Source organism: Nematostella vectensis, chromosome 6 (assembly GCF_932526225.1).
Source record: "Nematostella vectensis chromosome 6, jaNemVect1.1, whole genome shotgun sequence".
Taxonomy (NCBI): Eukaryota; Metazoa; Cnidaria; class Anthozoa; order Actiniaria; family Edwardsiidae; genus Nematostella; species Nematostella vectensis.
In genome coordinates this window covers 16,644,463-16,660,443 of record NC_064039.1, presented here as the reverse complement: position 1 = coordinate 16,660,443, position 15,981 = coordinate 16,644,463, and the positions used below count along the sequence as shown (strand labels likewise).

Here is a 15,981-nt window from a genome sequence, read left to right as displayed (position 1 = left end):
TTCTTAAATGACTTACACACTGTAGCAAGGCCAATCACCACAAAATGCCTTTTCTTAAATGACTTACCCACTGTAGCAAGGCCGAGCCCCAGAGAAAGCCCCTTCTTAAATGACTTACCCACTTCAGTAAGGCCGAGCTCCACAAAGAGCCCCTTCTTAAATGAATTACCCACTGTAGCAAGGCCGAGTCCCACAGAAAGCTTCTTCTTAAATGACTTACCCACTTCACTAAGGCCGAGCTCCACAAAGAGCCCCTTCTTAAATGACTTACCCACTGTAGCAAGGCAGAGCGCCAGAAAAAGCCCCTTCTTAAATGACTTACCCACTGTAGCAAGGCCGAGCGCCAGAGAGAGCCCCTTCTTAAATGACTTACCCACTGTAGCAAGGTCAAGCGCCAGAGAAAGCCCCTTCTTAAATGACTTACCCACTGTAGCATGGCCGAGCGCCAGAGAAAGCCCCTTCTTAAATGACTTACCCACTGTAGCAAGGCCGAGCGCCAGAGAAATCCCCTTCTTAAATGACTTACCCACTAAAGCGAGGCCAATCCCCACAGAAAGCCCCTTCTTAAATAAATTACCTGCTGAAGCAAGGCCAATCATCACAGAATGCCTATTCTTAAATGACTTTCCCACTGTAGCAAGGCCGATCCCCAGTGTAAGCCCCTTCTTAAATGACTTAACCACTGTAGCAAAGCCGAGCTCCAGAAAAAAGCCCCTTCTTTAATGACTTACCCACTGTAGCAAGGCCAATCACCATTGAATCCCTCTTCTTAAATGACTTACCTACTGTAGTAAGGCCGAGCCCCACAGAAAGCCCCTTCTTAAATGACTTACCCACTGTAGCCAGGCCGAGCCCCACAGAAAGCCTCTTCTTAAATGACTTAACTACTGTAGCAAGGCCGAGCCCCACAGAAAGCCCCTTCTTAAATGACTTAGCCACTGTAGCAAGGCCGAGCCCCACAGAAAGCCCCTTCTTAAATGACTTACACACTGTAGCAAGGCCAATCACCACAAAATGCCTTTTCTTAAATGACTTACCCACTGTAGCAAGGCCGAGCCCCAGAGAAAGCCCCTTCTTAAATGACTTACCCACTTCAGTAAGGCCGAGCTCCACAAAGAGCCCCTTCTTAAATGAATTACCCACTGTAGCAAGGCCGAGTCCCACAGAAAGCTTCTTCTTAAATGACTTACCCACTTCACTAAGGCCGAGCTCCACAAAGAGCCCCTTCTTAAATGACTTACCCACTGTAGCAAGGAGCGAGCGCCAGAGAAAGCCCCTTCTTGAATGACTTAACCACTGTAGCAAGGCCGAGTCCCACAGAAAGCCTCTTCTTAAATGACTTAATCACTGTAGCAAGGTCAAGCGCCAGAGAAAGCCCCTTCTTAAATGACTTACCCACTGTAGCATGGCCGAGCGCCAGGGAAAAGCCCCTTCTTAAATGACTTACCCACTGTAGCAAGGCCGAGCGCCAGAGAAATCCCCTTCTTAAATGACTTACCCACTAAAGCGAGGCCAATCCCCACAGAAAGCCCCTTCCTAAATAACTTACCTACTGTAGCAAGGCCAATCATCACAGAATGCCTATTCTTAAATGCCTTTCCCACTGTAGCAAGGCCGATCCCCAGTGTAAGCCCCTTCTTAAATGACTTAACCACTGTAGCAAAGCCGAGCTCCAGAAAAAAGCCCCTTCTTTAATGACTTACCCACTGTAGCAAGGCCAATCACCATTGAATGCCTCTTCTTAAATGACTTAGCAAGGCCGAGTCCCACAGAAAGCTTCTTCTTAAATGACTTACCCACTTCACTAAGGCCGAGCTCCACAAAGAGCCCCTTCTCAAATGACTTACCCACTGTAGCAAGGCAGAGCGCCAGAAAAAGCCCCTTCTTAAATGACTTACCCACTGTAGCAAGGCCGAGCGCCAGAGAAAGCCCCTTCTTAAATGACTTAGCCACTGTAGCAAGGTCAAGCGCCAGAGAAAGCCCCTTCTTAAATGACTTACCCACTGTAGCATGGCCGAGCGCCAGAGAAAGCCCCTTCTTAAATGACTTACCCACTGTAGCAAGGCCGAGCGCCAGAGAAATCCCCTTCTTAAATGACTTACCCACTAAAGCGAGGCCAATCCCCACAGAAAGCCCCTTCTTAAATAAATTACCTACTGTAGCAAGGCCAATCATCACAGAATGCCTATTCTTAAATGACTTTCCCACTGTAGCAAGGCCGATCCCCAGTGTAAGCCCCTTCTTAAATGACTTACCCACTGTAGCAAGGTCAAGCGCCAGAGAAAGCCCCTTCTTTAATGACTTACCCACTGTAGCAAGGCCTATCACCATTGAATCCCTCTTCTTAAATGACTTACCTACTGTAGTAAGGCCGAGCCCCACAGAAAGCCTCTTCTTAAATGACTTACCCACTGTAGCCAGGCCGAGCCCCACAGAAAGCCTCTTCTTAAATGACTTAACTACTGTAGCAAGGCCGAGCCCCACAGAAAGCCCCTTCTTAAATGACTTAGCCACTGTAGCAAGGCCGAGCCCCACAGAAAGCCCCTTCTTAAATGACTTACACACTGTAGCAAGGCCAATCACCACAAAATGCCTTTTCTTAAATGACTTACCCACTGTAGCAAGGCCGAGCCCCAGAGAAAGCCCCTTCTTAAATGACTTACCCACTTCAGTAAGGCCGAGCTCCACAAAGAGCCCCTTCTTAAATGAATTACCCACTGTAGCAAGGCCGAGTCCCACAGAAAGCTTCTTCTTAAATGACTTACCCACTTCACTAAGGCCGAGCTCCACAAAGAGCCCCTTCTTAAATGACTTACCCACTGTAGCAAGGCAGAGCGCCAGAAAAAGCCCCTTCTTAAATGACTTACCCACTGTAGCAAGGCCGAGCGCCAGAGAAAGCCCCTTCTTAAATGACTTACCCACTGTAGCAAGGTCAAGCGCCAGAGAAAGCCCCTTCTTAAATGACTTACCCACTGTAGCAAGGTCAAGCGCCAGAGAAAGCCCCTTCTTAAATGACTTACCCACTGTAGCAAGGCCGAGCGCCAGAGAAATCCCCTTCTTAAATGACTTACCCACTAAAGCGAGGCCAATCCCCACAGAAAGCCCCTTCTTAAATGACTTACCTACTGTAGCAAGGCCGAGCCCCGCAGAAAGCACCTTCTTAAATAACTTACCCATTGTAGTAAGGCCGAGCCCCACAGAAAGCCTCTTCTTAAATGACTTTACCGCTGTAGCAAGGCTGAGCGCCACAGAAAGCCCTTTTTTAAATGACTTACCCAGTGTAGTAAAGCCAAGCCCCACAGAAGGCTCCTTCTTGAATGACTTGCCGATTGGAATAAGGCCGAGCCCCACAGAAAGCCCCTTCTTAAATGACTTATCCTTTGTAGCAACGCTGAGCCACACAGAAAGCCCCTTCTTTAATGACTTTCCCACTGTAGCAAGGCCGAGCCCCAAAGAATGCCCTTTCTTAAATGACTTACCCACTTCAGTAAGGCCGAGCTCCACAAAGAGCCCCTTCTTAAATGAATTACCCACTGTAGCAAGGCCGAGTCCCACAGAAAGCTTCTTCTTAAATGACTTACCCACTTCACTAAGGCCGAGCTCCACAAAGAGCCCCTTCTTAAATGACTTACCCACTGTAGCAAGGAGCGAGCGCCAGAGAAAGCCCCTTCTTGAATGACTTAACCACTGTAGCAAGGCCGAGTCCCACAAAAAGCCTCTTCTTAAATGACTTAATCACTGTAGCAAGGAGCAAGCGCCACAGAAAGCCCCTTCTTAAATGACTTACCCACTGTAGCAAGGCCGAGCCCCGCAGAAAGCACCTTCTTAAATAACTTACCCATTGTAGTAAGGCCGAGCCCCACAGAAAGCCTCTTCTTAAATGACTTTACCGCTGTAGCAAGGCTGAGCGCCACAGAAAGCCCCTTCTTAAATGACTTACCCAGTGTAGTAAAGCCAAGCCCCACAGAAGGCTCCTTCTTGAATGACTTGCCGATTGGAATAAGGCCGAGCCCCACAGAAAGCCCCTTCTTAAATGACTTATCCTTTGTAGCAACGCTGAGCCACACAGAAAGCCCCTTCTTCAATGACTTTCCCACTGTAGCAAGGCCGAGCCCCAAAGAATGCCTGTTCTTAAATGACTTACCCACTATAGCAAGGCCAATCACCACAGAATGCCTATTCGTAAATGACTTACCCACTGTAGCAAGGTCGAGCCCCAGAGTAAGCCCCTTCTTAAATGACTTACCCACTGTAGTAAGGCCGAGCCCCACAGAAAGCTCCTTCTTAAATGACTTACCCATTGTAGCCAGGCCGAGCCCCACAGAAAGCCTCTTCTTAAATGACTTAACCACTGTAGCAAGGCCGAGCCCCACAGAAAGCCCCTTCTTAAATGACTGAGCCATTTAAATAAGGCCGAGCCACCACAGAAAGCCCTTTCTTAAATGACTTACCCACTGTAGCAAGGCCGAGCCCCACAGAAAGCCCCTTTTTAAATGACTTGGCAAACTTGGCGGCGGTCCCAAAACGAGTGTTGAATCTTTTCTTCATTTCTGTTACTTTTGATTTAGATCTGGAGATAAACCCTCCAATCTTGGACTGTTTCACCATCTTCTTATCGCTGGTTGGAACTTTCAAGTCTACATTTTCTGCAACTGAAATCTAAAACGATAAAACTCTTATATAAATTTACTTCTCAAGCAGTTATTGTTTCATGTCGTTTTGTATATTCTTAAATTCAATGTCATTTATAAAACCATAACGGATATATGTTTTATAATAATAAAATAAAATATCAAATAATATAAATTATTTGTATTTGCCATTGCTACACTCAACAAAAGTCCTTACACACTTACTCAACTCATGGTTGTTAAACTGTGATAAACTCTACTGACGGATTTAAAGCATAGATTTACATTTTACAAACATCAATGATTTTTGCCTTACTAACATGACTGTCCTCATTTATGTCTTTATTTATGTCTCCATGACTTCCCTTACTTACATCCATAAATTTCCTAACAATACACCTAGCCTACGTGTAGCCGCTGACTCGCGAAATCCTCTCGTAGCGTCTACGCAACGAGAGATAATCGTGTTCCGTGACGCCATTATAATACATTTGAATAAATTAATTTTGACATCTATGCATGGCTTTTCTCTTATTCAGCGCGCGAAACACGTTCAGGTTTCGTCTTGCAAAACAAACACTCCAACATCGCCTTCAAATGCTGCTACTTCCCAAGTGCACATTTTTTCGTTTTAATTCTGCTAACGTTTACCTGCATTCTTTATAAGAGTATAATTGAAAAAGATTATGAACGGTATCTCGTGGATAGCAAGCGCTCCTCGACTTTCAGCGTTCGATGTGAACTCGAGCGTTTAGATTTCTGTGTACACAACACAAGCGCATACATATTCAGGAGTTGCCGTGATCTGCAGCTTAAAATGAAAAATTTGGAAAAAACCTAGCCATTTTGGATAGAACTTTGGAAAATAACTAATATAACGAAATTGCTTGGTAAATGAAAGACTTTCCGTAGAAAGACATCGACATCATCGTTCAGAAAAGCAGAGAAAGCCTTCTCTTGTTCTTTGTGTGGTTTCTCTATCCCAAATAACGTTGACACATCTCTAAGACTGAACTTAGGACAGATTTTGTCGCGATTAGGTGGGAGAGTCGTAATGTTTTTTTCCATATTTGAACCGCTCGATAAACTCACAGGAACCTATAATTTCAACTTCTGATATCTGGGCCAATCAAAATATCCAAGAGAAAGTTACTAAGTCAGTGGCCAATCAGAGAATATTATAGGTTTTCCTGTGAAAGCCGTGACGTCACGTAACACGATTATCGCTGGCGTTGCGTAGACGCTACGAGAGGATTTCGCGAGTCAGCGGCTACACGTAGGTAGAGTCGAATTCCAGTTTTTGGTGTATTGTATTCATTGTTCTGGTACGAGATCACGACAGTTTGGGTTTTTTTTATTCTATTCATAAATTTCCTTACTTACATCTATGACTTCCCCTACTTACATCCATGACTTTTCTTACTTACATCCATGACTTCCCTTACTTACATCCATGACTTACTTACTTCCATCCATGACTTTCCTTACTAACATCCATGACTTTTCTTACTTACATCCATGACTTCCCTTACTTACATCTTTGCCTTTCCTTACTTACATCTATGATTTTCCTTACACACATCCACGACTTCCTTTACTTACATCCTTAAATTTCCTTACTTACATCTATGACTTCCCTTACTTACATCCATGACTTCCCTTACTTACATCAATGTCTTTCCTTAATTACATCCATGACTTACTTACATCCATGACTTACTTACTTACATCCATGACTTCCCTTACTTACATCCATGTCTTTCCTTACTTACATCTATGACTTACTTACTTACTTACTTACTTACTTACATGACTTCCCTTACTTACATCCATGACTTTCCTTACTTACATCCATGTCTTTCCTTACTTACATCTATGACTTACTTACTTACATCCATGACTTCCTTTACTTACATCCTTGACTTTCCTTACTTACATCCATGACTTTTCTTACTTACATCCATGTTTTTTCTTACTTACATCAATGTCTTTCCTTACTTACATCCATGACTTTTCTTTCTTACATCTATGTCTTTCCTTACATACATGACTTACTTACACCCATGACTTCCCTTACTTACATCCATGACTTCCCTTACTTACATCCATGTCTTTCTTTACTTACATCCATGACTTTTCTTACTTACATCCATGACTTCCCTTACTTACATCCATGACTTACTTACTTACATCCATGACTTTCCTTACTTACATCCATGACTTTTCTTACTTACATCCGCATGACTTCCCTTACTTACATCCATGACTTACATACATACAACCAATAATTCCGTTACTTACATCCATGACTTTTCTAGAAGCTTGTCTCTTTTTTACGAGTTTGTAGAAACCTTTAGCTGCAGGGAAGGCCAGAGTGAGTGCCGGAACTCCAATGTTTATAGCTTTCTCCAGCGCCGAGTTGTACCCATCCAACAGCTCGGTGTAAAGGACACCATCAGCAGTGTTGTTCTTCTCTTTCATTATCGTCTGTCGGATAAGACAACCGAACGTTACTAATTCATATGGCATCGCCCATATAGGAACGGGTGTTAAAACCGCTTTTTTCAATGATCCATGGAAAGCATTTTGCAAAACAGATTAAAACAGAGCCGGACACCCTCTTATTTATCGTTAAACGAAATTTTAAGGCTTGGTTCCGAAAACATGAGATGTGAGAAACAAAAACGAGCTTTTAAGAATAGAATAAAACATCATATTTTAAGCAGTTTTCTGTAATATGAATTGAATTGGCGTTGTTCTTGTGTCCTCACCGATTTACATTTATTTAGCGTGCTTTTTATCTCATTTGCATGTTAGTTTAGTTTATTTAAAATTGTTGTAATAAATTGACAATTCACCCGTCAAGTATATCATGTCTACCGTAAATAATCTAAGAAACGCCGGGGGCGTTTATCAAATTTCGATGATCCGATGGGGGTGTTCAATGCATAGAAGGTGTTTTTTTAGAGAGGGTCGCTCATTAAAAACTATAACAATATAACAAACTGCTAAGACGTTTTTATTTTTTAGCTTGGGGAGGGGGGTAGGGGGGCGTTTACTAGGGCGTTGAGAGGGGCGCTCAATACACTTGTAAGCTTAGGGGGGGGGAGCGTTTATTAGATAAGAATGTTTATAAGATCATTTACGGTATCTCTTCTAGGCTTTTAAACTTGGCATTCGCACTGATGACTTAATAGACTTGACGATGGATCGTACCTTTATTGTAGCGACGGCTGTGTTCATGCTATTCTGCACTGTTGGGTGAATGGACTCTATCATGGATCAAACCTTTATTCTAGATTCTAGCGACAGCTGTGTTCATACTAGTCCACACTGATTGGTGAATAGACTCTATCATGGATCATACCTTTATTCTAGCGACGGCTGTGTTCATGCTAGTCCGCACTGTTGGGTGAATGGACTCTATCATGGATCATACCTTTATTCTATTGACGGCTGTGTTCATGCTAATCCGCACTGTTGGGTAAATGGACTCTATCATGGATCATACCTTTATTCTAGCGACGGCTGTGTTCATTCTAGTCTGCACTGTTGGGTGAATGGACTTTATCATTCGTTCCTGTTCATCATCAATCTTTTTTAGCCTCGACAAAACTGATTCGAACTCGGTGATATCACATTGAACCCAAAGCTGATCTATTTCCGCTGAGACAGAAAAACACATGAAACCACTGAGACGATGCATTGAGTTGTATAGTTGACAACGTTCTCTAAAGCAAATCTTAAAATCAGAATAAGAAAGAAAAAATATTAAGAAAAAAATTCCCCTTCCCGTACCCTGGGTACCAGAGCCTCCAAACGTCTCTCGCCCAGTGACGCTCAGCCAAAATGTCGCGACGAGGCTCTGGGCGGGGGAGTAGCTTGTTTCAGTTCCAGTCTCGAATTACATGCCTAAACTGGTTTTGCGGGTATGACGTCGGTCACGCAAAACGAAAGCTGTAAGCTTTCAAAGTTTTGTTGTTATTTTCATTAAAAGTATCACCGAATGGCTCATGAAGAAATTTTCCTGCACTTATTTCTGTCATATCTGCAATCGCATTTCTTTAGGCAAGTTTTATTTGTTTACTGACTCTAAGACAAAGAAGGAGCGATTCGTAGAACGTCTGTTTATTATTATTTACCAACAAACGTTACAATAGTAAACCACCTGCGTAATGCAGGTTGGAAAGCTAGAGAATGTAAAGGGATCATTGAAAGAGAGCTGGAAAAAATCAAATCAACAAATGCAAGGGCATGTGAGCAATCGAGTGCGATAGGTAGGAAGACTCAGAAAGTCACCGTTCGCGCAGGACAGGCTTAGGGTAATCTTCAACTTCGCCTTCGGTACAAACTGCAAGATTCCTGCAGCTTCCAGCCCGAAAACAATAAGGAGAATCAAGCACCGTTGTCGAAACTAGCGTTGAAATCCATTTGTACTTTGTGTAAGCAAACCAACTGCACGCGATCGAACAGCTGAACTTTCAACTTTTGCAAAAAAAAAACAACCGTTTTTTCAAAGCTAATCCCAAATGTGGGTATATTGACCAAATATGGTTTTGTGTTACTCTGACAATCTCGCTGACCAATCAGCTGCAGAATACAAAACCTGTATTTCTGGAACAGAAAAAAACATTTTGGCTGAGCGTCACTGGACGAGAGAAGTCTGGAGGCTCTGGTACCCTTTCCCGTTAAAATAAATATTTTTCAAACGATTAGTGTTGCCTGTGTGTAAACTAAGTTGAAACTAGATGTTGCACTATCGCACGCATTACCTTCCTGCTGCAATGTGTCCGCTCTGTCGCTGAGAGTTTTTACTTCGTCCCTTACGGTCTCGAAGTCTCTCTGGTAGGTCTTAAGCTTGGGTTCTACATCATCGCATCCCTTGATAGCGTCGTAAATAGCCACTGAGACCGATACCGCCGACGTCACCAGACTTGCGACCTCTGTACCGATTTTAAAACCTTTGAAAATAGCATTGACCCAACCTAGGGGGGTTGAAGGAGAGCAAGAAAGTAAGGTGATTGTTCTAACCAAGTGCTTTATCTTGACATATTTGATTTAAATTTGCAATGTCACTTTTCATGTAACATATTTGAACGATTTTTAAGCCTTTTGTCCCGACTATGATAGAGTACTGACCTAGCCTGAAAAATAAATATGGTCTACAGAATAGAAGGCGCTAGAAAATGGGAATCGGACCAAACGGAATCGCAAGAAAATTAAACAATCAAACAGTAACTTTTTTTAAATACACATTTGTTTTTGCTCTCAGCTTTAGGCAAGAGTTTATCTAGTTCAGCTCTTACTTGCTGTGCAGAATTCTTTCAATTCTTTCTTTTTTTCAAGTAAGAAAGTGCTTATCATTAATTACAAATGGTAATGGATCAAAATCATCTTTATGTTATAAACTTTTTTGATTACATTTGATCTATTTCTTGCATGTTTTTGTATTCTTCGCCTGAAAATGTAACAAGCATACCCCCTTCCCCGAAAATTTATATTTTTTACTTGTCTTGTGGGAACCAGCGAGTAAAATAAAGGTTCCTTTGCCGATTACCATAAAAACCACATAATTAATATACATTTATATATGTCTTCATATGTCATTCCAATCAAGCTGTCTGCATGTGAAGTTGTACAATTGTCAATTGCTATTTTGCCCCTAGCCCCAGGCGTCCCGTGACAACACTCTCTTGTCAAACATTCTCTGCGATAGATAGATAGATAGATAGATAGATAGATAGATAGATAGATAGATAGATAGATAGATAGATAGATAGATAGATAGATAGATAGATAGATAGATAGATAGATAGATAGATAGAGATAGATAGATAGATAGATAGATAGATAGATAGATAGATAGATAGATAGATAGATAGATAGATAGATAGATAGATAGATAGATAGATAGATAGATAGATAGATAGATAGATAGATAGATAGATAGATAGATAGATAGATAGACACCTTTACTTAAAATTAAAATTTAAAAATGCCCAGGGTAGTCCATTCAGATAACCACAAGGGCTATTCTGCTATCAACATATATATATAAAAGGGGGGTTGTACCAGATGATGTTGTTGCGCTGGCGGTTCTTGCGTTTGTTTGTGGTGTTTGGTTGTAGTGCAGCGTGTAGTTATATTCACTTTCTATTCACTAGTTATATTGCTTTCTGTTATGGCGGGGCGGCTCGGTCGAAGGTTTCTTTGTCTGATGATAGTGTAGATAAGCGTTTGTTGATACTGGCAGGGATATTCTTTGTGATGGTAGGTTGGTGGTTGCTCTCGCGGTGGACGTACTGTAGTGGGGCGTTCGGTTTGGTGAAAGGTTGGTAGGTGTTGCGATTCAGGTCGAATGTGACGTCTAGGAAGTTGACTACTCGCTTGTTGGCTTCTATGGTAATTCGCAGTCCGTTGTTGTTGAAGATGCGGCATAGTTCTTTCTTGATATTTTCTGTGTTTTTAGGTGTGGCGCTTGTGATGGCTAGTCCGTCGTCGCAGTAGAGTCCTACGTTGATGTTAAGGTCTTGGAGTTGGGAGAGGAGAAAGTTGCCTACAAGTTCGCATGTTTCAGCGCCGTCGTAGCTTCCCATTGTCAAGTCGAATGTCGCGTTGCCTTTTTTGTGTCAGGGTGTTTGGTTGTGAACTAGGATAGAGCTCTTGGCGTGGGTTATGATGTTTGTTTTCTTCAGCGGTGATGCAGTCGTAGTCAGCGGCGAAGTCGAGGGCTTTGTTTAGGAGTTCTTGGCTGATGGATGGGTAGAATTCCACTATGTCGAGACATATAAAGTTGGATGCTGTCTTGTGTTTTGTTGATGTGAACCAGTCGATTACGGCTTTAGTGCTTTTCCATTGGTGAAAGTTAAGTTTTGTTGCGATGGTGGTGTTGATGCGGTCGAGGATACTTTTGCTGATCTTGCCTATTTCGGACTTGGTAGGGTTGATAAGTCTGCAGGTCGGTTTATTAGCGAAGTTCGGTTTGTGGTCTTTGAGTGTTATAAATGCTTGCTTGTTGGCGGTGGTGTCCATTCTATCGTCGATTCCTAGTTTTGTCGCGATGTTTTTGTTTTCTTTGTGGATGGCTTACGTAGTCTCGGGTGGAGCTTTCTTGTAAGATTTTGTTATGTCTTTTTCTAGGAGATTCTTGTAGGCTGACGGTTCTAGTTTATAGAAGTTGGTAGTTTTGTCGGCGGCGACTAGGAGCTTCGGTTCATTTTTTATCCGTCGCTGTCTTCTTTTAGTTTGTTGAGGAATGGGCTGCTCGCAAAGGAATGGGCTGCTCGCAAAGAAGCGGCCTTTTACTAGACTGTCACGGTATATCCCGATACGGCCCTCCCAGCTTGTAAATAACATGAATTTATAGGGAAAAAAATCTAATATATTGATTTAGGCACTGCCTTAAAGCGGAGCCAACATTGAACACCTTCTGTGTTGACTGATTGAGTTATTTTTGGGGGATCTAGGTGTCTAGGATCCTGCTCTTCACTGAGATTTATTTATTGGACCAACCAAATGGATCCAGGCCTTATTCAATAATTTAAATTATGCAGTACATCAAAGTTAACAAACACAATTCCTGGTGTGAATATGGCTGTCAAAGTTGTTAAGAGTCTAATGGTAAATTCTTATATCCCATCATAGAAGTTCCATTATGAATATTTTTTAATCAAAACAATACTCCGACAAGCTTTGCCCTTGTGCAAAATATAATGTAAAGGCATTCCAAAGATTCCAAATAATCTATTTAGACTGTTTAGATGCCATACTGTAATTTTTATGCATTGATTTAGTTGCGATTCTCTCCTTCATTGGACCGAATATTCAGAAAAATGTCTGCAAATTAAAATCCACAAATATATCTCCTTTCATGGATTACATATTAGTACACCCACCCTTAACCATATAGTGGCCTGTTGTTGGTTGCCTACTCCCAAATGAATGCAATGGACATCTAAAGAGGCCAATTCTATGCTATCCAAGCTATGTTAACAGAATCTTATTATTGAAAAGAACAAGGTTGTTGCTAGTGTTATATAGTTTAAGTATCTTGCCCTAAAAAACCCTTCCCCTCATAAAAGTTCCATTAATGTACATTTGTATAGCTACAATCTGACAAGCTTTGTCCTTGCGAAGAACAAGTAATGAATGAAACAGGATTTCAAAGATAGAATATAGTGTCAGACATAGTTTTAAATGAGATGCAATACTGAAGTTTTCATGTACCATTTTAAGTGATTTCCCATCCCATCTTCAAATATACATACAATAACGCAATATATTTTGGTGTTTTTAGAAACCCTTGATCCAACCATTCCAATGAAACGAATCAAAACCTCTAAAATAAATGTAATGGGAAAAAGACTGACTTGGAAAGGAAACCCTAAAAAGAAGATATATGTAAAAGAACTAAATGAAAATTTATAATTGTAAAATCAAATCTGTTCATTAGTTTAGTTTTGGTGTAGAGGGCAAATAGCAAAGAGCACCAATTGCATAAAAATAGCCAACAGGGAGAAGGAAAAGGAAGAAAAATACTTTTCTTTAAATGGTTGATAAGAAAATATAACAACAGTGTGATAATTCTATTCAGTAGAATTGGACCCTTTAATCATGGATACGCTAAGGCCAAGTTCCATCAGGCGAATTCATGCAATGCATGCAAATGAAGATGAAACAATCGACTCGATTCATTCGCAAGCATTTGCATTGAATACGGCTGATTGATAATACGACATTTGAACTGGGCCTAAGCTGGTTATGCAAATTAGGTAAATCCCTAGTGGGATTTGTCGTTTTTCTTCGAATAAAGAGACGATTTGCTGCTCTTTTTAATCCCAAATAAAATTTCAGCAAACTTGAAATTTTATCGCGCGTTGCAAAATCATTATGGAGTTTGAAGCCGACTTTCCGTAAAGTCAACGATTCTAGATAAAATGACAAAATAAAATTCCGTTTAAATGTGAATATCTATAAACTTGGGACTAAAAACAAAACAGTGTTCTATGGTCATTTTACAAATCAGCTCATTCTTTTGAGCTTTGTCGGTGAACGGCGGGTATTGCGGGGCGATTTGATGGATGACCACCCTCCAAAAACAATTTTATTTTTTAAAACTGCCCGAGCCTTACAATTTTAGCGGAGCTAGCGCGTTGTCCTATAGGTATAGAGAAATGGTCTATAACTGGGTGTGACGTCGCGAAGTCATTTCCGTCACAGGCACCAGCCGCTATCTGCCCCTCGCCCAAGGCCTTCAGAGCGCACAAAACAAATGGCGTTATGGCGGTCGCTAGAGTATTTCTGCCCTAAAAAACACACAACCGACTGCAAGCAAGCCAAGAATTGTCAAAACGAAGTGCTAAAAAAAATTCATTCTTAGGGATGTTAACCACAAAAATGACCTATCTAGTTATGTGTTAGAAGCGTGGTCAAATACTTTTTAAAGCTTTGAAAAGAGTAGAATCTTCTCGGCTCGACTCCTCGAGTCAAGTCAGCTGAAATGAAAGGCACAAAGATAAAGACAAGTGCTCCTATAGTTTGTTGTTCAACTGGCAGACGTAGGTAAGTTGGTATATCTTTACTATTATTACGTCTGTCGGGCAAACGTTTTTGATTGGTCGAGAGGTATGATGCATCAACCTGCACAAGCTTTCGGTGAAAAATCTTGCAGGCGCCATTATAGAAAACACAGAAAAACATTCCGAAAACCCCGAGAAATATTCTGAAAACTCGCTTACTGTGAGACATCTATGCTTTTGACATGCCTGGAAATAAACAAAAAAAACTCCTCTGAAGCTCTGAAGGCGGTCCTTAATGTAAAACTAACAACGTTTGTCTGATGATGGGGGAAATCAATGGAATCAAAATCGAATCGTGCCGCTGAAAAAGCATAATTCAAGCCTGGAATACAATAGGACATGCTTGGGAATCTTATTTAAGTACATAATGTTTGGCTATTTGAGATGTGTCTGATGATAGAAAAGGTGATCTAGATTGACTGCGCTGAGAAAGTTTAGCAAAGACGTATGATGCGGGAAACCGATCCGTGTTTTTGCTTTGAAAAAGGAAAAGGAAAGGAAAGGAAAAGATCGCTTCGCTATAGAACTAAAATTCCTTAAACTGCATAAAAATTATTAAAAAGGCGTCTTGTTATCTAGAGATATGCTCAAGAACTAGGTTCTGAGACTTTTGAAATGTGTCTATCATAATTTGTTTGCCTGAGTTAAGAAAGAAGAGCAAACACATGAAACATGTTCCACATCTAGACATTGAAGCTGAACTGTATGATGATGAAGGTAAACTGTTTTTTGAATTTGATTTCAAGAGATATTTATTTTTTGAAAATTATGAACTAAGCTATTGAAGAATGTTGTATAAATGCTTACAGTGATTACAAAGATCCTTAGTAATTGTGTTTTTGTTTGTAACGATAAATATGACTTAATGGATCCTGCAAAAAGTGAATCTAGGAATTTTTTTTTGGAAATGAAGCTCCACCGTAAGATACATTAATTATCGTCATAAGGTGACGGGTCCTGTTCTTGTTGTATTAAAGTACTTTATTATATGGCAACAACCACTTCTGGTGGAATGGCGCACGCTGATTGGCTGTTGAGCGGCTTTCGAAGTGTGTCATTTATAAAAATGATAAAGAAGAGGATAATAAAACTTCGACGCTTCGTGTCGTGCAGTCGCCGGTGGCCCCGGGGCCGAGCGATCCGCAGGGCTTGCGCGCCGACGATGCCGAAGGCGTCACACACACACCAGCCCCGGAAAGCAACTCTGCTTGGTCGGCTAGCTTGGTTATCGGGGTCGCCGGTCTTAGTGTCATTGTCATTGTTCGGCCTCTACACACGTAGGCGGGAGCTAGCTGCCGCGTTCACTCGCACACCAGCTGTTAACCAGCGAGCTACCGACCCGCATGCTACCGATCCGCATGCTACCGAAGGTACCGACGACGTGACTCCGCCCGCAAGGCCGCCGCTGGCGGCCGCACAGCAGACCAAGGATCGCGTTCCGGCGACAGCGCTTCGCGCTCCCGGACAATGCAAATCTCGGCTGTTATCCATGGAGTAAGCAGACATTTAGACACGAGGGCCCCACCCATATCCGCACGTCCGTGCATACGCATATATATAATGTCGACGACGCAGCAGAGCAAGATTGCAAAGACCATCACCGACGCCGCAGTCATAACCGGCCTCGTCGCCGGTATCGACTGGGTTGGGCGCAAGGTCTTACGCGAGGACTTCACCAAAGACCCCTCCGCGAACGCCATGAACTACGCAAAAATGACTGCCGCCGTTGCAGGTGCTGTCGCTTTGAAGGGTTACCTTGAGGACCAGAAGAT

The 15,981-nt window shown here is 41.9% G+C and overlaps 1 protein-coding gene across 8 annotated transcripts in view; it reads right to left on the bottom strand.

Annotated features, from left to right (window-relative positions):
- Window positions 1-15,981, bottom strand: part of LOC116618744 — a 57,405-nt gene that overhangs the window by 27,166 nt on the left and 14,258 nt on the right. For all 8 annotated transcript variants that reach the window (XM_048728689.1, XM_048728690.1, XM_048728686.1 and 5 more), the window contains 4 exons: window positions 9,404-9,616; window positions 8,143-8,297; window positions 6,933-7,118; window positions 4,452-4,659 (listed from right to left, as the gene is read on the bottom strand). In XM_048728689.1, the coding sequence (XP_048584646.1) occupies window positions 4,452-4,659; window positions 6,933-7,118; window positions 8,143-8,297; window positions 9,404-9,616 (762 nt within the window). The remainder of the gene's footprint in view (window positions 1-4,451; window positions 4,660-6,932; window positions 7,119-8,142; window positions 8,298-9,403; window positions 9,617-15,981) is intronic.